The following is a 26,591-nucleotide window of genomic DNA, read 5'->3' as shown; positions in this document are numbered from 1 at the left end:
GATGGGGAGCACTGCGTTTAAATTAGGGGTCACCTTGTTAGAACCAAGATGAGAACTTCTTTTCTCATAAAAGATTCTGTGACTTGGAATTCTGTCTCAGACATTATAGAAGCCTTGACATTGAACATTTTTAAGGCACAGGCAGATTGTCTTGCCATCAAGAATCTTATCAAAGGTTATCAAGGGTATATGGATATGTGGAAATCAAAACACGTGCAAGGATGTGCATATGATTGGCCGCCATATGCTCCTATTTCATATATTGAATTTGTGTATTTTTATTCTAATTTAATGGTGTGTTCAATTGATGTTGAACTATTAGAAGTATGTTTATTTTAATGCTTAAGAGTGTCTATTGTAGTGAAGCATCCCACCATTTGAGTGCAGTAGAAGTACTGGAATTAATTTTCTTTTGAGGTGATGGGAATGATACAATTTTTTGAACAGTATTTTATCGCTGTCCCTAAATATTAGAATGATTTTTATGAGCCAGATATATCTGATTACAGGTGGAGGAGTACAATGGTCATATTTTCAAATCTACACAGTACAGTATTCCCACCTACTGTGAATGCTGTTCCTCCCTTATCTGGATGATGGACAGAGCCTGCGTCTGCAAGTGTAAGTTCCTACAGATATTGCACCAAAATTGAAGAGCAGACAAAAACTTTTGCTTTCAAGAAATTTTTACTTTTTTAATAAATTCTGTTTCCTCATAGTATGGCTGTTACTTGTCATATTCCCTCGTCTGCCTTTTTCCTTGAAATGTATCTAAATGTCTGTAAGGGGCCATTTGTTCTGTCTACTTCCATAATCTATTATCGTAAGACATAGGAGCAAAGATTAGGTCATTTGGACCTGTTCCACCATTCAGTTAGATCGTGGTTGATCTGATAACTCCCCAACTCCACTTTCCTGCCTTTTTGCCAAAGCCTTGAATTCTTTACTGATAATAGTGTCTGTCTTAGCCCTGAATATACTTAACAATGCAGCATCTACAACCTCTGCAGTAAAAAAAACTCCACGGATACACTTTGAGAAAAAAAAACATTCTTCCTCATCACTGTTTTAAGTGGGTGACCCCTTACTCTGAGGTTATGCTCTTTGGTCCTAAACTCTCCAACAAAGGGATAAGAAGTCTCCACATCTCCCTGTCAAGCCATCTGAGAATCTTGTATATTTCAATAACATGCCTCTCATTATTTTAAATTCCATTAAGTACATGCGCAATATACTCCACCTCGCTTCATAAAATTCCTCCCTACATGGTATTAACCTAGTGAACCTCCTCTGGACTGCCTCCAATGTGAATGTCTGTTTGCTTAGATAAGAGGACCACAACAGTTCACAAAATTCCAGATGTGACCTGACTAGTATCTTGTACGGTCTCAAACTTTGTCAGACTTCTTTTTACAATCCTTCCATTAGGACAACAGTCCATATGCCTTCCCAGTTATCCGCTGAATTTAGATGCTCGCTTTTTGTGATTCATGCACAAAGATTCCCAAATTCCTCTGCAGTCTTTCTCCACTTAAAGCTCTTCTATTTTTTTCCTGTCCAAGTGGAGAGCCTCACTTTCTCCCTCATTAAACTCCATCTGCCAGGTTTTGACCCAGCCACTTAATCTATCTATATCCCTCTATGAAATTTCTCTCTCATTCTTGCCACTTGCGTTCCCACTGACTTTTGTGACATCTGCATACGCAGTGATGGTGCATTCACTTATGTCATCCAAATTATTAATATACTTTGTAAATAATCGTGGCCACAGAACTAAACCCTGTTGCACTATTCTTCTGTAGTTACTGGTTTCATAATACCCTCACAGCTAGGTGAAGCAGCTTTACCTGTTGGCTTTTGCCTTGAGAACGTTTAAATATTTATTGTATCCAGTTTTATTTGTATGAATCCATGTGGACTAATGGGGTAAATATCTTATCGATTGTGGTGATTACAATATTACAACACTTGTGCATTTAAATCAAGCTGGTCAACTGAATTGCATCTTTCAAAATTAACTTCAGATAAAAATGTCTTTGCATATGTTGTGTTGTATGTTAGGCTACTTTTCACCTCTCTTTCAGTATGTAGGTATGCTTGCCATAGAAAGTGCTGCTTGAAAACTACGATCAAATGCTCCAAAAAGGTAAGTTGTCTTGAATTAGCAGAGCTTCAAATTCTTTTTGAGCAATGCTCTGAGAGTGGCAGCTTTGCAGTTTTAAGCCATTCTTGTTTTTCAGACTTTACAAGACAATGTTCACTGAAACATGAGTGAATCAGATGAGTTTTTTTGACAATTGACAATGGATTCAGGGTCATGATTATATTCTTAATTCTAGATTTTTATTAAATTCGAATACCACCATTTGTTGAAATTAGTTGAGACAGTTTTGATTCAGGGAGAAAGTGCGCACTGCAGATGTTGAGAGTGTGGTGCTAGAAAAGCACAGTCGATCAGGCAGCATCCGAGGAGCAGGAGAATCAGCGTTTCAAGCATAAGCCCTTCATCAAGAATGGGGCTTGTGGGCCAAGGAGGCTGTGAGATAAATGGGGGGGGGGGTGATGGTGCTGGGGGGAAGGTTGCTGGGAATGCGATAGGTAGGTGAAGGTGATAGATCAGAGGGGAGGGTGGAGCGGATAGGTGGGAAGGAAGATGGACAGGTAGGACAGGTCATGAGGGCAGTGCCGAGTTGGAAGGTTGGATCTGGAATGAGGTGGAGGGAGGGGATATGAGGAAACTGGTGAAATCCACATTGATGCCATGTGGTTGGAGGGTCTCATGGCAGAAGATGAGGCATTCTTCCTCTAGGCATTGGGTGGTAAAGGTTTGGTGGTGGAGGTGGCCCAGGACCTGAATGTCCTTGGGGGAGTGGGAGAGGGAGTAAAAGTGTTCACCCACAGGCGGTGCGGTTGTTTGCTACATGTGTCCTGGAGGTGTTCTCTGAAGCGTTCCTCAAGTACGTGTCCTGCCTCAAAAATGTAGAGGAGACCACATTGCGAGCAATGGATACAGTAAATGACGTGTGGAAGTGCAGGTAAATCTCTGACAGATGTGGAAGGCTCCTTTGGGACCTCGGATGGAGGTAAGGGGAAGGTGCTGGGTGGGGGGGTGTTGGTGAAGGGCGTGGACCTGACGAGAGTCACGAAGGGAATGGCCTTTACGGAACGTGGATAGGGGTGGGGAGGGAAATATATTCCTGGCAATGGGGTCTGTCTATAGGTGGCGGAAATGCCGGAGGATGATGCGATGCATTTGGAGGTTGGTGGAGTGGAAGGTGAGGACCAGGGGAGTGCTCTCCTTGTTGCAGCTGGAGGGTGGTGTTTAAGGGCGGAGGTGCAGGAAGTGGAGGAGATGTACTGGAGGGCATCGTCGACCATGTGGGAGGGGAAATTGCGGTCTTTGAAGAAGGAGATTATCTGGTCTGTTCGTTGGTGGAATTGGTCCTCCTGGGAGCAGGTGCAGTGGAGGCAGTTGAATTGGGAATAAGGGGGTAGTGTTTTGACAGGAGGCATGGTGGGAGGAGGTGTAGTTCAGGTAGCTCTGGGAGTCGATGGGTTTGTAGTAGATGTCCGTGTTGAGTTGGTCACCATTAATGGAGATGGAGAGGTCCAGGAAGGGGAGGGAGGTTTCAGAGATGGTCTAGGTGAACTTATGATCGGGGTGGAATGTGCTGGTGAAGTTGATGAACTGTTCCAATGTCCTCGTGGGAGCACAAGGTGGTGCTGATACAGTCATCGATGTAGCAGAGGAAAAGTTGGAGAATGGCGCCGGTGTAGCTGCGGAAGATGGACTGTTCCATGTACCTGACGAAGAGATAGGCATAGCTGGGGTACATGCTACCCCGGTGATCTGGATGAAGTGGGAGGATTCAAAGGAGAAATTACTGTGGGTGAGGACCAGTTCAGCCAAACTAACAAGAGTGTCAGTGGAAGGATACTGGTGGGGATGATGGGGGAAGAAGGAATGGAGGGCTTGGAGGTCTTCATCATGACAGATAGATGTGAATAGGGACTAGATGTCCATGGTGAAGATGTGGCATTGGGGGCTGGGGAAATGAAAGTCATGGAGGAGGTGGAGGGAGTGGGTGGTGTCTCGAACATAGGTAGGGAGTTCCTGGACCAGGGGGGATAAGACTGTTTCAAGGTATGTGGAGATGAATTTGGTGGGGTACGAGCAGGCCAAGACGACGGGTCGGCTGGGGCAGTCATGTTTGTGACTTTTGGTGTAGGAGGTAGAACCGGCCGTGTGGGGTTCCCAGACTGAGGTTTGGAGGCTGTGGGTGGGAGATCCCTTGAGGTGATGAGGTTGTGTATGGTCTGGTAGATGATAGTTTGGTGATGGGAGATGAGGTCATGATCAAGCGGTCTGTGGAGGTGTCTGCGAGTTGGTGCCTGGCTTCAGCAGTGTAGAGGTCAGTGCGCAAACTACCAATGCTGCCAGGACATTGACTGCCTCAACTTGTCGTCCTTTGCTGCAATAGTTTATCAGTTCAGCCCTAGATCTTTTCTTGTTTTAGAATGTTTTTCTTTTAAGGCTTTTAATTTTTCTGACTTTCCAGTTGGAAAGAGAGGGGGGGTTTGGGAGAGATGGATGCTTTCTGCCTTCAGGCTATTTTTTCTGTTCTCTGCTGCCTTTGATTCTTAATCTTTTTAACAGTACAGCTCAATTGGACAGGATTGTTGTCAGGCAGAATTTTTTTATAAGCTGAAACGACATGGTGCTATTCAGTCTCAGATTCTTGCACTCACTGCTTCAAACAACAGCATAAAATCTCAGCTCAAAAAATAAGCCGCACCTGATTTTTTTTTTTAAGTTCTACAACACTTCTATTTCAGTCCAACTTGCAATTTCACTTTATATTTCCTAAAATAAAAAGTATGTGGTCTCTACACAAGATAATTATTAGGACCTATGGCTAGTTTATTGCTTTCCTCCCTATCTCCAAACATTGAGACTAATTATGATAATTCTACTGCTGGTTAACTCTACAATTGAAGATGAAAGCTGGGACCTTCCATTGTTTATTGTTCAATTCATACTGGACATTACATTTTGATGGCTGAGACATTTGAGGGATTATGGGGGCACTAATTACTCTAGGCTACCATTGGTTTACACAGTCTTCTGTTTGATGTACAGTATGACCCCGAGTTATCATCTCGGCAGTTCGGAGTGGAGGTCTCCAGACTTACCAATGATGAGAGGTCAGTTCCATTGGTGGTGGAGAAACTGATCAACTACATTGAAATGCATGGCTTGTATACTGAAGGAATCTATAGGAAGTCTGGATCAACCAACAAAATCAAGGAGCTCAAGCAGGGCCTGGACACAGGTAAGGAAGGCTCCCAAACTGGGTACTTTGACAGATTCCATCGGTAGGTTGGAATCTGTTCTGCAGTTCCAAGTGTCACCTTAACATATGTATGCTTAAAACTGAATCAAACAAAATTTAAGAGTGCAATGAGTAATTCTATCCTAGAGTTTTATAAATACTATGAAGGGCGATAACAAATGTTTTGATGAGATGGGGTGCACTTTTTATGTCATTGCTTGGTTAAAATTCAATAACATTCCACATTAAGATACTATGTGGATTACAGGTTCAAAAACGTTTACTATTTGTGTGACATACAGGCTTTGCTTTTGGGTGTCCACATGTCAAAAATATACTTTTAAAATGTGGGATGTAGATGATTCTCATTTCCATATGGAAGCCTTTTAAAACTGCTTGCTATTTCTTTGTTTTTGGGCTGACTGGGATTTCTTCTTGCAGATATTAACAGCATGAATCTGGATGAGTATAACATTCATGTCATTGCCAGTGTTTTCAAACAGTGGTTGAGGGACCTCCCTAATCCTTTGATGACGTTTGAACTCTATGATGAGGTTCTGCGAGCAATGGGTAAGCGGGAGTTGTATCCATTCAGTTATTTGTGAATCATAGAAATGGATTCAGTCATTTTAGTAACATGCAAACGAGATGAAGAAAACAAAGAATTCAGCTTTTGGCTGGCATTTTCTAGTAATATCATATGTAGCTGCTGTGATCAATTTTCTGTGTAAGCAATGAACTGTGTGTTTTTGGCCGAATGTAAAATATCATTGAGTTTTTTGAAGAAGTAACAAAAAGGATTGAAGGCTTAGCTGTGGACGTTATATGTATCGACTTCAGTAAGGCGTTCGACAAGGTTCCTCAAGATAGCAAGGTTAGGTCACACAGAACAGAAGGAGAACCAGCTATTTAGATACAGAACTGGCTCAAAGGTAGAAGACGGAGTGGTGGAGGATTGCTTTTCAGACTGGAGGCCTGTGACCAGTGGTGTGCCACAAGGATTGGTGCTGAGTCTGTTGCTTTCCATCATTTATATAAATGATTTGGATGTGAACATAGGAGGTATGGTCAGTAAGTTTGCAGGTGACACCACAATTGGTGGTGTAGTGGACAGGAAAGAAGGTTACCTCAGAGTTTAACCGGACTGTGATCGGATGGGCCAATGCGCCGATGAGTGGGGCAGATGGAGTTTAATTTAGATAAATGTGAGATGCTGCATTTTGGAAAGGCAAATCAGGGCAGAACTTATACACTTAATGGTAAGGTCCTGGAGATTACTGCTGAACAAAGAGACCTTGGAGTGCAGGTTCATAGCTCTTTCAAAGTGGAGTTGCAGGTAGATGGGATAATGAAGAAAACGTTTGGTATACTTGCCTTTATTGGTCAGTGCATTGAATAAAGGAGTTGGGAGGTCTTGTGGCTTTACAGAACATTGGTTAGGCCACTATTGGAATATTGCATGCAATTCTGGTCTCCCTGCTCAAGGAAGGATGTTGTGAAACTTGAAAGTATTCAAAAAATATTTTCAAGGATCTTCCCAGATTAGGAGGGTTTGAACTTTAGGGAGAGGCTGAATAGGTTTGGCTATTTTCCCTGGAGCGCCAGAGGCTGAGGGGCGACCTTATAGAGGTTTATAAGATCATGAGGGGCATGGATGGGATAAATAGCCATGGTCTTTTCCGCAGGGTGTGGGAGACTAAAACTAGAGGGCATAGGTTTAAGGTGAGAGGGGAAAGATTTAAAAGGGATCTAAGAAGTGCCTTTTTCACTCAGAGGGTGATGCATGTACAGAATGAGCTGCCAGAGGAAGTGGTGAAGGCTGGTACAATTACAACTTTTAGAAGGCATCTGCTTGTTTGTATGAATAGAGATGGTTTAGTGGGATGTGGGCCAAGTGCTGGAAAATGGGACTATATTAATTTAGGATATTTGGTTGGCATGGATGAGTTGGACCCTAGGGTCTAGTTCCATGCTGTCTATTTTGATTCTTGTCATTTTTGACTCAGTTAATTGCTCTTTTCTCTGAGTCAGAAGGTTGTGGGCTTGGGCCAAGTTCCCAAGATTTATTTATACCGAAGGAGTGCAACCTTTTTGGAAAAGGTTTCCATCTGATTTTGGAAGCTGTAATCCTAATATTAGAGCTATACATGCTGTAATACCAGCTTACACCTTTTCATGAAGAAAATATTGCATGTGTTTTTTAAGGTTGGGGTTACAGGCAGAAAGAAATCTGGGACCAATCTTGACACTAGCCACCCAGCCGGTTGAGCCCGAAGGATTCGGAGTTGCTGTGACAACTTACATTAATATATGTATACTGTAGCCTGGAGCTACACATAATGATAATGTAGGCTGCAATTTCTCTGCTTCACGTTGTGAAATGACTGCCATGTTTATCTATGAGGTCAAGAGATTTCAAAGTAATTCTGAGTACATGAAGCATTTTTGAGAGATGTGAAGCAGCACTGAACGAATATGCCACTTATTGCTAACATGATGTTATTGAGATATCGCATGACTAACCAGGAATCTCTTGCTTTTACTGCCTACCATTGGTAAATATCAGAAGGATTTACATGGTTAAATTTAACTTGTTTGGCCATGGTGTACATACTTTCCTTGGGAGACTTAAGTCTGAGTTTCTGGCATAAAGACAGGGCTGTTGGGTACTGTTCCACAACTCTCCTAATGGGGTGTTTAGGAAAACAATTTTGGAGTATTGAGATGCTCTACTGGGACATTCGACTGGGACAAAAATGCCCAGCAAATTAGACTGAAGAGCTAAGGGGCTGAGCAGAAATGTAAGTTGGTAAAATATTGTATATCCCAGTTGGAGTGAGGCCATGGAAGAATTTGTAAACTAGGAGAAGTCATTAGCAAAAATGGGTAGTAACAGTTCACCATATTGTAAGAGGGACCAAGTGCTGAATAAGTTTGACTCTTTCTCTGACTGGGTTAAGAAGTCACTGAGATGAATATTGGAGGAATAAACCTGAAAGTAGACAGGTCTCAAAAAAGGCGGGAGAGGGGTCTCCGAATATCCTGGCCAAGATTTCCCCAACACTACCAAGATTAAACTGAACACATCTCAGTAAATCTTGCTGTGATAAAATGACTGCTATGTTTGCATAGGTAAGAAGTCACTGTGTGTGAAGTAATTCAGTGTATGTGAAGCACTTCAAGAGAGGTTTGAGAATATGATAAGGCATTAAGTAAACACCTTATAATATCTTATCAAGACAGCTCAATTAAAAAAAACCTGCTGCAGTCTCACTTGCATTGTAAAAATGGTTAAGGCTGGCTTAAAGAACTAATGACCTATTCAAAATTTGGAACTGCTTGAGTCAGTGTTGTCCTGTAGACCTGATCTAATTAATCCATCTGATGTTCTGACAGTCACCTTCTCTTTCTAACCTTCCTGAAACGGCTTCTTGTTGCTGGGATATAGCTTTATCAGAATATACAGTCCTTTGGTGTTTCACCTCAATTTATCATTCTTAGGAGAACTGTTCCGACAAAGGATCACAGGATTTGAAATGTTAACTATTTTTCTCTCAACAGAGCTGTCTCCTGTTGTTTCTCCTGTACACTGCTTATGTTTCAAAATTGTCAGCATTCACACTCCTTTGAGTGCATGCTGATGGGAATTTTAACTCATTTTCATCTCTGTGCTGAGCCTAATTTTAACAACCCTACTACTCCATTAGCTAATTAACTGATTCATTGAAGAACAAGAATGCTACTTTGAGCCTTCTTGCTCTATATGATTAAACATTTTAAAAAGTAAATGATATTGATCAGAGTTACAGATTAGCATTCAGTCTTGATATAATTTTCCACCCCATTATTGAATTGTGCGTTTTGATGAGATAAAAATTACTTTGTATAATTGCAGGTCTCCCAGATAGAAAGGAAATAATTAGAGGTGTGTATTCCATAATTGATCAGTTGTCTCGAACTCACATCAACACACTTGAACGGCTCATCTTTCATCTTGTAAGGTAAATATTTGACTGATATGCATTAGATTTTTAAGTGTAGTTCTGCAGCAGAAGATTGATCAATTTGCACTTTACCATTTTCTTCATGGTTAAGGGTAAACATTATGTTGGCATTTTAAGTTCTAGATTCAGTTCATGCTGGTTATGGGGAAGATTTCATTAAAGGAAAAATGATCCACATCAGAGCAAGAGCATTTTGTCTGAAGTTCTGTCAGACCATTTGTTCTCATCCATACTAAATGTTATTGCTTTTCCATTCCTTCACCTGTTGAAACTTTATTGCTGGAACAGCACAGCAGGTCAGGCAGCATCCAGGGAACAGGAGATTCGACGTTTCGGGCACAGGCCCTTCTTCAGGAATGAGGGCCTGTGCCCGAAACGTCGAATCTCCTGTTCCCTGGATGCTGCCTGACCTGCTGTGCTGTTCCAGCAATAAAGTTTCAACTTTGATCTCCAGCATCTGCAGACCTCACTTTCTCCTCGAACATTCCTTCACCTGGTTGTTTCTAAAATTAATCTACTACCTTGGCCTCAAGACACTTTAGCAATTGATCATTCAGTTGTTTAACTGTTTTATTATTTCCAACTTCACCCTTTTTAGAAGGTTAGAGTTCTGCTTTGACCTTGTGTACTGAGCATTGTGCATTGGTAACAGAAAAGTATTTGCCAAATGTAGTTGGTAAGAATACTTTTCATAAATCATAATTATGATTTTTTTGTCAAACTTGCAGCTTAACCATCATAAATGTGCAAAAGGTACATCTTGTATATGAAGATTTCCCCACTGCTAGGACTATAGCAAGACCTTCTGTGTATTCCCAGCATATTTTTTTTATATTTGCAGAGTTGACAGGTTATCATTGTTTCTCTCTACTCCCTCATTCACCCAACTTAATTGCTGCATTTCCAGAATTGCACTACAAGAAGAAACCAACCGGATGTCTTCAAATGCACTGGCTATTGTCTTTGCTCCATGTATTCTTCGATGTCCGGACACCACTGACCCATTACAAAGCGTACAAGATATTTCAAAAACCACTGCGTAAGGATGCTTTTGTTTCTTAATGACATTTCCGACACTTTCTAATAAAAAGTCATAGTGGTACAATACTGGGATGGTGAAAGCAGATTTTGGAGTTTTTATAGTAACAATTGCACAAGTTGACCCATTATGCTGGTAGCTTATGTAGTGCTATCTTTTTGAAATCCCATGTCAGGCAGATTGTTCCTGGATTCATCTATGAAAATAACTGCCAGTTTTACCAGTGTCTTAATGTTTATTACATCAAGTAATTCAAATGTGTACAATTCATTTTTAAATACGAAAAATGTGATGAAGTCTAGTGCAAATAAGCGAGCCTTCCTTTAGAACATAGAACATAGAAAAGTATAGCACAGAACAGGCCTTTCAGCCCATGATATTGTGCCAAAGATTATTCCTAATCTAAAATAAAATAACCTAACCTACACACCCCTCAATTCACTGCTGTCCATGCACATGTCCAGCAGTTGCTTAAATGTCCCTAATGGCTCTGCTTCCACCACCACAGGCAATGCATTCACAACTCTCTGTGTAAAGAATCTTCCTCTGACCTCTATACCTTCCTCCTAATATCTTAAAACGATGATCCCTTGTGTCAGTCAATCCTGTCCTGAGGAAAAGTCTCTGGCTATTGACTCTATCCATGCCTCTCATTATCTTGTATACCTCGATCAGGTCACCTCTCTTCCTCCTTCTCTCCAGAGAGAATAGTCCCAGCTTAGTCAACCTCTCTTCATAAGATAAGCCCTCCAGTCCAGGCAGCATCCTGGTAAACTTTCTTTGCACCCTTTCCAAAGCCTCCGTATCTTTCCTATAATAGGGCGACCAGAACTGGACACAATATTCCAAGTGTGGTCTCACCAGTCTTGTAGAGCTGCAGCAAAACCTCGCGACTCATATCCTCGATCCCCCTGCTAATGAAAGCCAAAACACCATATGCTTTCTTAACAACCCTATCCACTTGGATGGCCACTTTGAGAGATCTATGTACTTGAACACCAAGATCCCTCTGTTTCTCTACACTGCCAAGAATCCTGTCTTTAATCCTATATTTAGTATTTAAGTTCGACCTTCCAAGAGTTCAGAAAAGATTTACAAGGATGTTGCCAGGGTTGTAGGAGTTGAGCTATAGGGAGTGTTGCTGAACAAAGAGGCCTTGGAGTGCAGGTTCATAGCTCCTTGAAAGTGGAGTCGCAGGTAGATAGGATAATGAAGAAGGCGTTTGTTATGCTTTCCTTTATTGGTCAGAGTATTGAGTACAGGAGTTGGGAGGTCATGTTGCGGCTGTACAGGACGTTGGTTAGGCCACTGTTGGAATATTGCGTGCAATTCTGGTCTCCTTCCTGTCGGAAGGATGTTGTGAAACTTGAAAGGGTTCAGAAAAGATTTACAAGGATGTTCCCAGGGTTAGGGGATCTGAGCTACAGGGAGAGGCTGAACAGGCTAGGGCTGTTTCCCTGGAGCGTCGGAGGCTGAGGGGTGACCTTATATAGGTTTACAAAATTATGAGGGGCATGGATAGGCTAAATAGACAAAGTCTTTTCCCTGGGGTCAGGGAGTTCAGAACTAGAAGGCATAGGTTTAGGGTGAGAGGGGAAAGATATAAAAGAGACCTAAGGGGCAGCTTTTTCATGCAGAGGTGGTATGTGTATGGAATGAGCTGCCAGAGGATGTGGTGGAGGCTGGTATAATTGCAACATTTAAGAGGCATTTGGATGGGTATATGAATAGGAAAGGTTTGGAGGGATATGGGCAGGGTGCTGGCAGGTGGGACTAGATTGGGTTGAGATATCTGGTCGGCATGGATGGGTTGGACCGAAGGGTCTGTTTCCGTGCTGTACATCTCTATGACTCTATGCATCACTTAGCATTTATCCAGGTTGAACTCCATCTGCCATTTCGCAGCCCAGCTCTGCATCCTGTCTATGTCATGCTGCAGCCTGCAATAGCCCTCGACACTATCAACGGCATCTCCAATCTTTGTGTCATCTGCCAATTTACTAACCCACCCCTCAACCTCCTCATCCAAATCATGTATAAAAACTACAAAGAGCAGAGGCCCAAGAACAGAGCCCTGCGGGACACCACTCATAACTGACCTCCAGGCAGATAACTTTCCATCTACAACCACTATCTGCCTTCTGTCCAGAATTCTGAATCCAGACAGCCAAATCTCTCTAGATCCCTGACTTTATGAATGAGCTTACAGTGCTTATTCACTGAAGTTTCTATTTTAAGAGATTGGACTTGTAACTTTCCTATTGTGAAGGTAAGACCATAAGACATAGGAGTGGAAGTAAGGCCATTCGGCCCATCGGGTCCACTCTGCCATTCAATCGTGGCTGATGGGCATTTCAACCCCACTTACCCGCATTCTCCCCGTAGCCCTTAATTCCTTGTGACATCAAGAATTTATCAATCTCTGCCTTGAAGATATTTAGTGTCCCGGCCTCCACTGCACTCTGCGGCAATGAATTCCACAGGCCCACCACTCTCTGGCTGAAGAAATATCTCCGCATTTCTGTTCTGAATTTACTCCCTCTAATTCTAAGGCTGTGTCCACGGGTCCTAGTCTCCTCGCCTAACGGAAACAATTTCCTAGCATCCATCCTTTCCAAGCCATGTATTATCTTGTAAGTTTCTATTAGATCTCCCCTTAATCTTCTAAACTCCAATGAATACAATCCCAGGATCCTCAGCCGTTCCTCGTATGTTAGACCTACCATTCCAGGAATCATCCGTGTGAATCTCCGCTGGGCAAGCTGCAGTGCCAGTATGTCCTTCCTGAGGTGTGGGGACCAAAGCTGGACACAGTACTCCAAATGGGGCCTAACCAGAGCTTTATAAAGACTCAGTAGCACAACGGTACTTTTATATTCCAACCCTCTTGAGATAAATGACAACATTGCATTCGCTTTCTTAATCACGGACTCAACCTGCATGTTTACCTTTAGAGAATCCTCGACTAGCACTCCCAGATCCCTTTGTACTTTGGCTTTATGAATTTTCTCACCGTTTAGAAAGTAGTCCATGCTTGTATTCTTTTTTCCAAAGTGCAAGACCTCGCATTTGCTCACATTGAATTCCATCAGCCATTTCCTGGACCACTCTTCCAAACTATCTAGCTCCTTCTGCAGCCTCCCCACTTCCTCAGTACTACCTGCCTGTCCACCTAACTTCGTATCATTGGCAAACTTCACTAGAATGCCCCCAGTCCCTTCATCCAGATCATTAATATATAACGTGAACAGCTGCGGCCCCAACACTGAACCCTGCGGGACACCGCTTGTCACCGGCTGCCATTCCGGAAAAGAACTTTTATCCCAACTCTCTGCCTTCTGTCAGACAGCCAATCCTCAATCCATACCAGTAGCTCACCTCGAATACCATGGGCCCTCACCTTGCTCAGCAGCCTCCCGTGTGGCACCTTATCAAAAGCCTTTTGGAAGTCTAGATAGACCACATCCACTGGGTTTCCCTGGTCTAACCTACTTGTCACCTCTTCAAAGAATTCCAACAGGTTTGTCAGACACGACCTCCCCTTACTAAATCCATGTTGATTTGTTCTAATCTGACCCTGCTCCTCCAAGAATTTAGAAACCTCATTCTTAATGATGGATTCTAGAATTTTACCAACAACCGAGGTTAAGCTAATTGGCCTATAATTTTCCATCTTTTGTCTTGATTCTTTCTTGAACAAGGGGGTTCCAACAGCAATCTTCCAATCATCCGGGACTTTCCCTGACTCCAGTGACTTTTGAAAGATCTCAACCAACGCCTCTGTTATTTCCTCAGCCACCTCCCTCAGAACTCTAGGATGTAGCCCATCGGGGCCAGGAGATTTATCAATTTTAAGACCTTTTTAGTTTTTCTAGCACTTTCTCTTTTGTAATGGCAGCCATACTCAACTCAGACCCCTGACTCCCTTTAATTGTTGGGATATTATTCATGTCTTCTACTGTGAAGACTGACGCAAAGTACTTTATTAAGTTCTCCAGCTATTTCCTTATCTCCCATCACTAGACTTCCAGCATCAGTTTGAAGTGGCCCAATGTCTACTTTTGCCTGTCGTTTGTTTCTTATGTATTGAAAGAAACTTTTACTGTGATTTCTAATATTACTGGCTAGCCTACCTTCATATTTGATCCTCTCCTTCCTTATTTCTCCCTTTGTTATCCTCTGTTTGTTTTTGTAGCCTTCCCAATCTTCTGATTTCCCAGTGCTCTTGGCCATTTTATAGGATCTCTCTTTTTCTTTAATACACTTGCTGACTTCCTTTGTCAGCCATGGATGTCTAATCCCTCCCAGGATAATCTTTCTTTTCTTGGGGATGAACCTCTGTACAGTGTCCTCAATTATACCCACAAACTCCTGCCATTTTTGCTCTACTGTCTTCCCGCTAGGCTCTGCTTCCAGTCTATTTTCGTCAGTTCCTCTCTCATGCCCTCATAATTACCTTTATTTAACTTAACACCTTTACATCTGATTTTGCCTTCTCTCTTTCAAACTGCAGACTGAACTGTACCATATTATGATCACTGCTTCCTAAGTGTTCCCTTACTTTAATATTTTTTATAAAGTCTGGTAAGAACATTACCAGTGGATCCAATTGTCACAGGTCAAGATTGTACCTGTTAAACTGCATTTCTCAAACTGTGGTAGAGAACATTTACGTCTGAGCAATTTCCAATATATGAACTCACGAGTGTTCTTTTTAATCTTACACATTGGGTGTGTAGAAATAGGTTAAAATAGCTACAGGACTGAGAGCGCTAACACCAATAATACTCAACAGATAATTCAACAAACCTTGTCCCAACAAAACAATTGGCCTTTATTAACAAGGAAGCTGCATGCGGTATGGCTGAACCTGGTAGAGAGAGGGAGCTGTCACAGCCCTGAGCTTCTCTTACAAGTTCGTGTTTGCAGAGAGAAAAGCAGGAATCTTTATACATAAAACTTATCAATAGCTATTAATAATTATCACTGGAGGTTAGTCATCCATTAGACTGGTACATTGAATTATGATATGTGTTATTACTTCAGAGGTTTATCATATTCCCAAAACCTTGCGACACATACGTCATCCCATAATCTTGTCCTTGTTTGGGGGCTCAGAGGATTTTGTGCAATGTCCTTATTTAGGCTTAGTCAGTATCCCAGAATTCCTGTGGAGCCAGCCATTCAAACTCTGAGGTCTTCAGAGGTTAAAGAATTTAGATGGACTTCGCCTACATCAAAACGTGCTGAGGTTAGCAATGCTTTGACCTTTGTCAACTTGTGTTAAAACCAGGGGTTGGCCAGTTTTCCTTTCATGCAACTATCTGTTTCACACAATTCCACAGGTGCAGCAACTCTGAAGGCCAAAATATTAAATTGATCTTTTTTATTCATTCATAGGATGACAGTGTCATTAGCTAGGCTAGCATTAATTGTCCAACCCAAATTGGCCAGAGGCAGTTTAGAGTCAGCCACATTGCTGTGGGTTCGGAGTCACATGCAGGCCAGACGAGCTAAGGATAGCAGACTTCCTTCCATAAAGGACATTAGTTAGGTTTTTCCTGACCATCGACAATGGTTTCATGGTCATCATTAGATTCTTATTTCCAGATTATTATTGAATTCAAATTGCATCATCTGCCATGGCAGATTTTGAACCCAGGCCCCCAATGCATTACCTGGGTCTCTGGATTGATAGTCTAATGATAAGCACTAGACTATTGTCTGCCCTAAGATCATGATGTCATCTGAAGGAAGCAAACAATAGTCTGTTTTGAATCCAGAATTTTACTTTTTTAGTCATTGAAATAGAAAATCTAAAGATTTAGTGAATTAACCAAATTAAATGTATTTTTCAGTTTGCTAATATCATGTTCATTTTTTGGGCAATACAGTTTCTCCTATATCTTTAAGAGGAGATAAGTAAGTTGTAGTGGGGCAAGAAGAGACCTTAAAGAAAATTGACAAATAAAAAGGAAATAGGGTTGGGGAATGGCTTTTTTCCCCCCACAGAATTTGAATTTGTTGATTAGATTATCAGGGAAGGCCAATGAAGAAGACCATGTGAGTGTGTTTTTCAGTGAGTGCATTGTTTTTGTCGTAAAACTAGGGGCCGATTTCTACCCCCTCTCCCCCACCCCCCCCCCCCCCCCCACCCCCCCCCCCCGCACTCAGTCTCTCTCTCTCTCACTCACTCACTCACTCACTCAGACTCTCTGACTGTCCCCCCACCCAGAATCATTTTTATAATCCCTGTTCAGGGATGTTCCTTAACCTGGGCTTCCTACCACTGCATCCCAACAGGCCCTTGCCAGAAGTATATTTAACCTAAACATTTCTTCAAACCTGTTTGTCATTTCCTGAAGGTGTGTGGAATTGATTATTGTGGAGCAAATGAACAAGTACCGAGCAAGGCTGAAGGACATCAACAGCCTGGAGTTTGCAGAGAACAAAGCCAAGAACAGACTGTCGCTCATCCATCGCTCAATAGTAAGATCTTTCAACTTGATTTTTTTCTGGATCTGTAAGACTGAAATCTTGGTTGCTTTTACTGTACTTGCATTAGAAGAAATATTGCTGCATATTTGCATTCTCACAGAAAACAGCACCTTTGGAATTCTTGTTAGTTCAGGTTGCCTGTAACATCGGGTAGACTTTGTTCTTATTTTGTCCATCTTTCTGAATGTTACAATCTTTGTTCCATTAAATTGAAGATTCACCACATATGTGCTGTTCTGTGAGTTTGTGTGAATTGGCCACTTTGTTTAAAGTCAACAAAGATTTGAGTGACTGGTTTAATCTAATGTGTTTTTCATATCATCCTTAGGAAGGGCCACAGGGTAGGAATGAGTGCTGTTTTCTCACCCTGATTTAAATGAGTAGTATGTTTTCCTTACGTAAGCAATCTTGCATCACTTCAGTTTGATAGCACATAGTGTCTAAGTCCAAGTGGCCAACGTTGAATCTCTTCGACTCTGTAAAACCATTACAAATATTTAGGCACTCTTGTCTGTGTTCTCAAAATGTCCAAATTTTGCTGACTATATATCATGTACTAGGTATGTACAGAAAGCTCTTTTCTTGCTGTGTTTGCCCATTATCAACCCATAACTTTAGTTTGGCGTGCTGACTACACATTATCTGGGCTGACTATTAAGATTGTAGCATTAAGCACGTCTTTCTACTCAATATAGAAACAAGGTTCGAACTTATTTGAGGCCAAAAGATAGAGGCTAAACATGCTCAGGCAATAGACAATAGGTGCAGGAGTAGGCCATTCTGCCCCTCGAGCCTGCACCACCATTCAATATGATCATGGCTGATCATCCTTAATCAGTATCCTGTTCCTGCCTTATCTCCATAACCCTTGATTCCACAATCCTTGAGAGCTCTATCCAACTCTTTCTCAAATAAATCCAGAGACTGGGCCTCCACTGCCCTCTGGGACAGAGCACTCCACACAGCCACCACTCTCTGGGTGAAGAAGTTTCTCCTCATCTCTGTCCTAAATGGTCTACCCCGTATTTTTAAGCTGTGTCCTCTGGTTCGGCACTCACCCATCAGCGGAAACATGTTTCCTGCCTCCAGAGTGTCCAATCCTTTAATAATCTTATATGTCTCAATCGGATCCCCTCTCAGTCTTCTAAACTCAAGGGTATACAAGACCAGTCGCTCCAGCCTTTCAGCGTAAGGTAATCCCGCCATTCCAGGAATTGACCTTGTGAACCTACGCTGCACTCCTCAATAGCCAGAATGTCTTTCCTCAAATTTGGAGACCAGAACTGCACACAGTACTCCAGGTGTGGTCTCACCAGGGCCCTGTACAGCTGCAGAAGAACCTCTTTGCTTCTGTACTCAATCCCCCTTGTTATGAAGGCCAGCATGCTATTAGCCTTCTTCACTACCTGCTGTACCTGCATGCTTACCTTCATTGACTGGTGTACAAGAACACCCAGATCTCTCTGTACTCCCCTTTACCTAAATTGATTCCATTTAGGTAGTAATCTGCCTTCCTGTTCTTGCCACCAAAGTGGATAACCATACATTATCCACATTAAACTGAATCTGCCGTGCATCTGACCACTCACCTAACTTGTCCAGGTCACCCTGTAATCTCCTAACATCCTCATCACATTTCACCCTGCCACCCAGCTTAGTATCATCAGCAAATTTGCTAATGTTATTACTAATACCATCTTCTATATCATTAACATATATTGTAAAAAGCTGCGGTCCCAGTACTGATCCCTGCGGTACCCCACTGGTCACTGCCTGCCATTCCGAAATGGAGCCGTTTATCACTACTTTTATTAAAGGCATTTATTAAAGTTGGAGATTAAATAAGTTGAGAGGTGTGAGTTTTAGTTTCCCTCATTCTTCCAATGTAGCTCGATTTTGACCTAAAAATGCATCTTTCTCATCTTCCCGTCGGTTCAGATGGATGTGATTGATACTTGGAATTTTCTTTGTTTGTTTATCTCTCTCCTCATCATCAACTTGACTTGCTGTTGTATTTTGTTTGATAATTGAGTTGAAGTTCCAGAATGTGAAGTAAGGTTCAGTCACATGTCCAGCCTGGCCAGTTTCTCAAAGGACCTTCTCTTATGATTACTTGGATATCACATGCATTGCCAAAAGCAGTACCGCATACACAATGATGTTCTAACTCATTTCTGATATTGTTAAAGCACAGTTCTCTGAATTGCTTTAAGCATTGTGCTGGTGTTAGTACATTGCAAATGTGTCAGATCTGAACACCTATAAGTTTAAGTCAAGGATGCAGTCTTACCATATTGAACAGTGTTTTCAATAGCTGTCCTTATAGAAATGGTCTGTACAACCAGATTCCTATGTCAACTGTCTGCATTGTGACACCGGGTATTACTGTGGAAACTTGTGCACATTCTTTTCTTTAAATTCATTTCACAGTAAAGTTTACACATCTATCATGGAAGTGTCGTGTGGCACAGTCTTGAGGTTGAAAACGCGTTTTCCCCTGATGCTTACTTGTTTGTTTGACATCAGGAAGCAACACAATATTTACTCTATTGCACCCGAGACTTTTTAAACTGGAAGCTTTTGCCAGTTTGTACCCTTAAATGCGTGATTTTGAAAGGCAGTCTTTTGTTACCCAATTGTGCTAATTGATTCAATACAGAAATTAAACTTGGTTGAGTAGTCTTTACATGCACTGTAGAAGTCAGCTGAAAATAACATTTCAGTGATGTCTGCTTAAAAAGACTTGATGTTAATTGCTTTGTAACTTCCTATCCCCAAAAGATCCTTAATCACAAAGAATATTCACCATTCCTTTTCCTACTTGCTCGTGGTTCTGGTCAGGTTGTCTTTTATTTCCCTATTATATCCAGTTAGTTCAGTATTAATAATTTCCCATTGAATTTCAGTGACAAGCAAGTTCGTTTTCACTGCTTTAATAATTTACTAATTGAAAATCGATTTAAAAGAGCATATTCCCATATTGTATGTTTAAGCTAGTGAATAAAATGGCTTTTTTGGTCGCTTATGACATTGAAACTGGTTATAGACAATAGACAATAGGTGCAGGAGTAGGCCATTCTGCCCCTCGAGCCAGCACCACCATTCATTATGATCATGGCTGATCATCCTCAATCAGTATCCTGTTCCAGCCTTATCCCCATAACCCTTGATTCCACAATCCTTAAGAGCTCTATCCAACTCTTTCTTGAAAGTATCCAGAGACTTGGCCTCCACAGCCTTCTGGGGCAGAGCATTCCATACACCTACCACTCTCTGGGTGAAGACGTTTCTCCTTAACTCTGTTCTAAGTGGCCTACCCCTTGTTTTTAACTGTGTCCTCTGGTTCGGGACTCACCCATCAACGGAAACATGCTTCCTGCCTCCAGAGTGTCCAATCCTTTAATAATCTTATACGTCTCAATCAGATCCCCTCTCAGCCTTCTAAACTCAAGCGTATACAAGCCCAGTTGCTCCAATCTTTCAGCGTAAGATAGTCCCGCCATTCTGGGAATTGACCTCGTGAACCTACGCTGCACTCCCTCAATAGCCAGAATGTCTTTCCTCAAATTTGGAGACCAAAACTGCGCACAATATTCCAGGTGCGGTCTCACTCGGGCCCTGTACAGCTGCAGAAGGACCTCTTTGCTTCTATACTCAATTCCTCTTGTTATGAAGGCCAGCATGCTATTAGCTTTCTTCACTGCCTGCTGTACCTGCATGCTTGCTTTCATTGACTGATGTACAAGAACACCTAGATCTCATTGTACTCCCCTTTACCCAACTATGAATCTACTATGAATCTATGTAATATGTGAGTGCATGAGTAAAGCAGTATAGTTGAATGTGTAAATGTAAGATGGGAATCTGTACATAAAGTTCCACCTGGGCACAGTCTTTTTTAAATTATTTGCTGTGACTCAGTTCTGGACTTAATAGAAGATATTTGTCCAGGTACACAGGAAGATCAGTAGTTTTTATTGAGCCAACTCCTCAATTCCTGATCAAATCCATGACATATAAGTATTGTGCAACTCTTCCACTTGAAAGTGCAATCAATTGTCGAGGATGCTAACACTTTTGATACATTTTAGTTGTGAAAAATCACCCGTTATACTTCTGTCCTTGCACACTGGCTTGCATGTCACCTGTTGTCTATCTGCTGTGAGTTCCTCATTCATAACATACAGTGCACTGAACATTTGGAGAAATGAATGATAATTTGAAAAACATTACCATTGTTTGACAGCAGAACTGCTTCAATTAAAGTACCAATACATATAAGGTAGAACTTTAATAATAGTGAAGAGATCATCTTCCTTGATGATATAAGACATATAAGCTCTGCTGTTATGGTTATGGAATGGTGAATCTCAGTTGAGGTGAGACTTGGAGCTACCGATGGCTTTAGCATTTCTGCATTTGCTAGGTTAAAAATTGCTGCATAGTAACATCAGTTGATAATTATACATGCAAATATCAGCTTAGCCAGAATTAGATTCAAAAGAGACTTCTGCCACAGTTAAGTAACCCATCGACAATCATGATTTGTAATCACACTTAAAGGTTGATTATTTTGATGAAATTCCCAAAGGAAGCACAATGACTGTAGATGTGTACTTCAGCAAATGTAATATTTAAGAGGCAGGAGAAAAAAATGGAGATAAGAGTCCTAGAATGGGTACAAAATAGAAGGTGGCCATTTGGTCTGTCACATCATTGACGTTCTCTGCATGAACAACTTGGGTAGTTCCACTTTTTCCTGATCTTTGTTCCTGAGCCCTGCAACATTTTTTTCAGATGATTACCCAGTTACCTTTCAAAAGCCGTGATTGAATCTGCCTCCATCTCTCACTCAAGCAGCACATTTCAGATTCTAACCATTTGATGGAAAGAGTATTAACCTGCTGTATGCAACTTCTAGAATGCAAACAACTAATATTAAATGATTATGCTATAATTAACCCAACCAAAACACATTCCTTTTCCTGCAGTCTGCATGCTCCTGTTGAATGCATGATAAAACTAACCTGATCCTCTACTTTTCGTGTTCTTTTCTACTATAGAAACCGGTTATAATAGCGGTTAGATTCATGAGCATGAATCGCAGTTCGATTCCGGTAGGTATTTCTCCCACCATATCACTGACGCCTGTCCATGATGCCATTCATTACATGCTGCTATAGGGAATGATCTAGTTGTGAATTGATTTGAAACCAAAGAGCGGTTATGTTAACTTAAGTTATTCTACAGTTGTGGTTGACTGCATTTCTGCTCCTGTTGATTGTTTCAAGAACCGCATTTTGAGAATATTTGACCATTGTAGTTTGGTTCCGTTACAGTGTGAATGGGCTAGAAAAGGTGTCTAGACTCTGGAATGTTTTGTGTGCATCTTAGATAATTTCAGTGTATTCCTACTGCAGCATTCTCCATTTTCTGTTGAGTTCTAAACGATAACTTTCCATATGCGAAGTCATATTAGAGCAAGAAAGCACTGTAATATCAGAGACTACTCAATGTTAGCAGCATGATTTTCTATAAGAAATTCATTTAAAAATATTAATATTCATAGTGTGAACATCAAAAATGTCCAACTTCAATAGACTAGAGGGAGGCTGTCCAGTACTTTTCATAAGCATTCGTAATTTGTATGATAGTCACCAAACCCTTTCTCATACTTTGTTTGAATAGTTGAATAAAAGTTTTGATGGGAATTAGTTGTGCTCATTATTTAGTTTCTTTGTTCCAAGAATTGGTAAATTAATGGTTGAAAGCATACACCAATTCATACCTTCTTTTCGTCAGTTAGCAATCTTCTCGGCCTCTGTTATTGGTGTAAGTACAGCTGGTGTTTGTTTGGTTGTGGCTTAATTTACTATATAGGTACACCAGCCTGTTTGTTTTACTCATCATGTCTGTCAAATAACTAAGTATTTACAGTTGTTACTAAGTATTTATCTGCATACTAATTTGTGATAAGTAAAGCTAGTTTGAGCATTCCAAAATAGATTCTATATTCACACACTGCACATTCATTGTCTAAGTAAGTTATTTGGCCACCATTGACACAAAGCATTAGAATATGTAAACTTATTCCTTATTTTAATAGCTCGGTAAAAGTAAAATGGGCTTACTCACATTCTGGCTTGTATTCCTGTGAGTCAATTTGGTATAGCTCAGCCATGCAGACCAAGAAAAAACCAGATTTGGACTCCAATCAGCTGAGGGTGTTGTAGTTTACTTGTATAGTTGGTCCTGTGATAGAGAGCTGGAAGCTCAAATGGGGGTTCTGAACCTGATCCTGTAACTTCTGCTGGATAGTGCACAAATTTACTCTTGTATCAGCTCTGAACCTTACAACAAGATTGCTGATGCTACTGACTCCTGACATACAAGTTACGTACTGGCCAGCAATAACTAAAAGATCCATTGTCACTGGCTATGTGCAACAAATGCAGGCAACACCAGACATAGTATGGCACAGAACCACCTAGAAGTTAGTGCATTTGAAACAAATGCGCTTTTTAAAAATATTTTTAGATGACACTGTATTTTTGAGTTTGCAGAAAATGTCCATGCATGGAAAGGTATTACATGGAATGGTTGTGGATCTGTGAATTCTATGTTTCTGCTTTACTTTGTAGGAATTTAAAGCACTAACATTCTCAGTACATGATATAATCAAGTGATAAAATACGTAATTGAATTAAAGTGAACTCTACCTTAAATAAAAGGTGTTATGAAGGTGTAGACGTGTACTGTATCTTTGAGAGACTGGAGGTTGGCACGGACTTAGAGGCACAGAGCGTACTGAAAGAAGTTAAAGTGTAACATTTGACTCTGAAACCAATAGGGCAGATGAATTGCCATGATACAAAAACAAATTCAAATTTGGCCAGTCAGTTTAAATTATGCCCCAAGATACCAAAATCAATCAAATTTGAATTTATTATTTTGACAACAGCAAATCCAATGAAATGATCTGACGTTTTGAGGGTATAAAACCAGACATTTTGAACATTTAGGAGGAGAACTGCTAAGGACACCAATGAATATACACTGCTAGCTGAAGAACTCTCTGAAAGGTACCTGTCTATAAGACGGTCGTGCAGTAGAACATCGAAACCCACTTAGAGGAAAATCTACAAAGGAGAATCAACAAAGCTGACTGGTTTTGAAACGTGATTTTTTTTGTAAAGCTTATTCGGGGTTTTATATCGGACCAGTATTGTCAAGTGAGAGGTAAAAGTTAGGTTCAAGAGAAAGGAGTTGTAAAAGCTGTTGTTTTAATGTTCTCTGGAAGTAAAGAACAAAATTGTTAATTTTTACTTTAAATAGTGAGCTCTGGGATAGTTCTTTGCCTCTCGAAATTTAACAGATTATGCGCAAGGTGAGCTTCTCTGTGTTGGGTTTAACTTAGCAGAAGTGTTTACCCAGTGTTGGAACAAAGGCCTTCTTCTGTGATTCAACTCTGAAAATCTGACTAGCTTTAAATTTGAACATTGCTGATCAGAGGCTTTAGGCCTTTCAAAGTTCTGATTATAGGTAAAAACAAGGACTGCAGATGCTGGAAACCAGAGTCTAGATTGGAGTAGTGCTGGAAAAGCACAGCAGGTCAAGCAGCATCCGAGGAGCATGAAAGTCATCAGGCTTTTGCCCAAAACGTCGATTTTCCTGCTCCCCAGATGCTGCCTGACCTGCTGTGCTTTTCTAGCACCACTCCAAAGTTCTGATTATGTCTAGTGTTGCTTTGTAGTAAATTAACACTAGAAGTCTTTTGGAGAGTCACTGGACATAAAATATTAACTTTGTTTCTCTGTCCACAAAAATTGCCAGACGTGCCCAGTTTCTTCTGCACTTTGTTTTTATTTCTCAGTCATTGTTACATTATTGTGGGGTGACCACCAGTCTGCCCACTTTTCAACCAGATTATTAACTTTTAGTCAGGATCACTGTTCATCAGCCCATTAAAGTTAGACTGTCAAGTTCCCATCTAAAAAGAAGCATATTGATTTTAAAGGAGTGTGGTGTCTCGTGCACCTTGTTAACATGTTTGTCAAGTTGCAATATGAATTTCTGCTTCTAGCAATTAATTCTGTATGTTCACATTATATAGTTCATTTTGCTTGACATGAGCTTGGTCTTGTTTACTTTTTGATTGGGTAAAATGGAACACCGTGCGCTTGTGCAGTAGTTTAAAAGTGAAGTTCTGTATCTGTCTCAGCATGTTGTGATGTACTATTGGAGTGCTGTATCTCTGACAGACAATAGAAGTTTTTGTTTTTATTTTAATTAAACCACTACCAAAAGACCCATTAATGGGCAGTAAGAGTTAGTTACTTGGCTTGATGGCATGCAGGTCAGTATGTCAATAATAGTCAATAGTAACATCAGCAACTACCACTGCACATCAGTAAATAAGAGTTCATTGGAAGTAAATTGATTGATTGCCAGTGAGTTATCTTTAAACTCCACATCTGTACCATTTCACGATCACATTCTCTTTCACGCTCTTTCTCTTTCCCTTTCCATTACCCTCTCTGAGGAAATGAGTTTAGTCAGAGATTTGCTGAACTTTTCATGTTTTCTTTTTGCCGTCCATGCAGCCGAATGGTAATAAAAAGGTAATGGTTTGTCTGATATGTGCTTGTAGTGATTGACCTTTCCTGGTGATGGCATTTATAAAAGATTACATCAGCACTGTAACCACTCCAGCACATGCTCAGCGCAACAAAACCTGCTTTCCACATGATCCCAAATATAGAAAAGCATTCTAAAATCATTTACTATTCATTTTTTTTAGTTTAATCTTGAACATCGGGTGTCAGCTTTTATTTCTTGCAGTTAGGGTTAACCTGGTAACTGTAAACCGTCACAATTTAATAAGGTGTATATTTCTCTACTTTGTTCTGGTATGACTTACTCTGGAATATCCCATGTTCAAATGGTATGTGAGGAGCATTGAATTTAGATTTCACAATGTTGTCTTTCAATTTAATATTGGATTCAGTCTTTCTTTTATCAATGTGGACACTTACTAAAAAGAAATTGGAATGACGTGAACTCATTTCATCTGGATCCTCAAAGACGGAGGAGGAGTTTGTCTCATCAGTCTAGATTTTGAACCATTATCACCAAGGTGAAAGGCCATTATACTAATAAGCTGTACCTGTCAGTTATAAGGAGGGGAATCATTCATTGAAAGAACCTGTAAATCGGATTGATACTGATGGCTGTATGATGGTCACATGGCTTCATTTCTTCTGTGCTTTAAAATAAAACAATTATTCTAATAATATTAGAATTTTGGGGTGGGAGGGCTTCTATTAAGTAAGTTAGTCTTGCCCTGTGTTAATTACCTTTTGAGCCTATGTTTCAGGTTAAGACGCTGATTTTAAAAAAGGCCATTTGCTGGAGTGGAAGCAGGCTAGTAAATTGGTTGTATTGTGTTTAGATTGTATTTCTAAATATTTGTAGTTTGTGTGTGTGTAAATCTGTGTGATGTGGTGTTCTCCTATGTGTCATTGTAGCCAGTACTTGAATTGTTAGTTATCTAGATGGGAATTGAGAAGAAACTGCTTTCAGAAGCTTCAGATTATGCTGGAAAATCACATTCTCTCATTTGAACACCATCCTGAGGCTAAAGAACCTTCCACTTCTGGTGCTTGATTGTCACAGGAGTGATTTACAGCCACTTCCCAGCTTAAAATGCTTGATTCT

The 26,591-nt window shown here is 40.8% G+C and overlaps 1 protein-coding gene across 4 annotated transcripts in view; it reads left to right on the top strand.

The window, feature by feature from the left end:
* The window catches only part of LOC122542431 (unconventional myosin-IXa), a 370,841-nt gene that overhangs the window by 333,086 nt on the left and 11,164 nt on the right, over positions 1-26,591 (top strand). For 3 of the 4 annotated variants that reach the window (XM_087982055.1, XM_087982053.1, XM_087982056.1), the window contains 9 exons: positions 510-621; positions 2,085-2,146; positions 5,141-5,333; positions 5,775-5,903; positions 9,229-9,334; positions 10,245-10,376; positions 16,742-16,865; positions 21,938-21,991; positions 25,478-25,495. In XM_087982055.1, coding sequence (XP_087838181.1) covers positions 510-621; positions 2,085-2,146; positions 5,141-5,333; positions 5,775-5,903; positions 9,229-9,334; positions 10,245-10,376; positions 16,742-16,865; positions 21,938-21,991; positions 25,478-25,495 — 930 coding nt within the window. The remainder of the gene's footprint in view (positions 1-509; positions 622-2,084; positions 2,147-5,140; positions 5,334-5,774; positions 5,904-9,228; positions 9,335-10,244; positions 10,377-16,741; positions 16,866-21,937; positions 21,992-25,477; positions 25,496-26,591) is intronic. The other variant, XM_087982054.1, reaches the window with a different exon arrangement.

This window comes from Chiloscyllium plagiosum, unplaced genomic scaffold (genome assembly GCF_037043375.1).
Source record: "Chiloscyllium plagiosum isolate Xiang-an unplaced genomic scaffold, Cpla_swu_hap1 HiC_scaffold_42, whole genome shotgun sequence".
Lineage (NCBI taxonomy): Eukaryota > Metazoa > Chordata > Chondrichthyes > Orectolobiformes > Hemiscylliidae > Chiloscyllium > Chiloscyllium plagiosum.
This window is presented reverse-complemented; position numbering and strand designations above follow the sequence as displayed.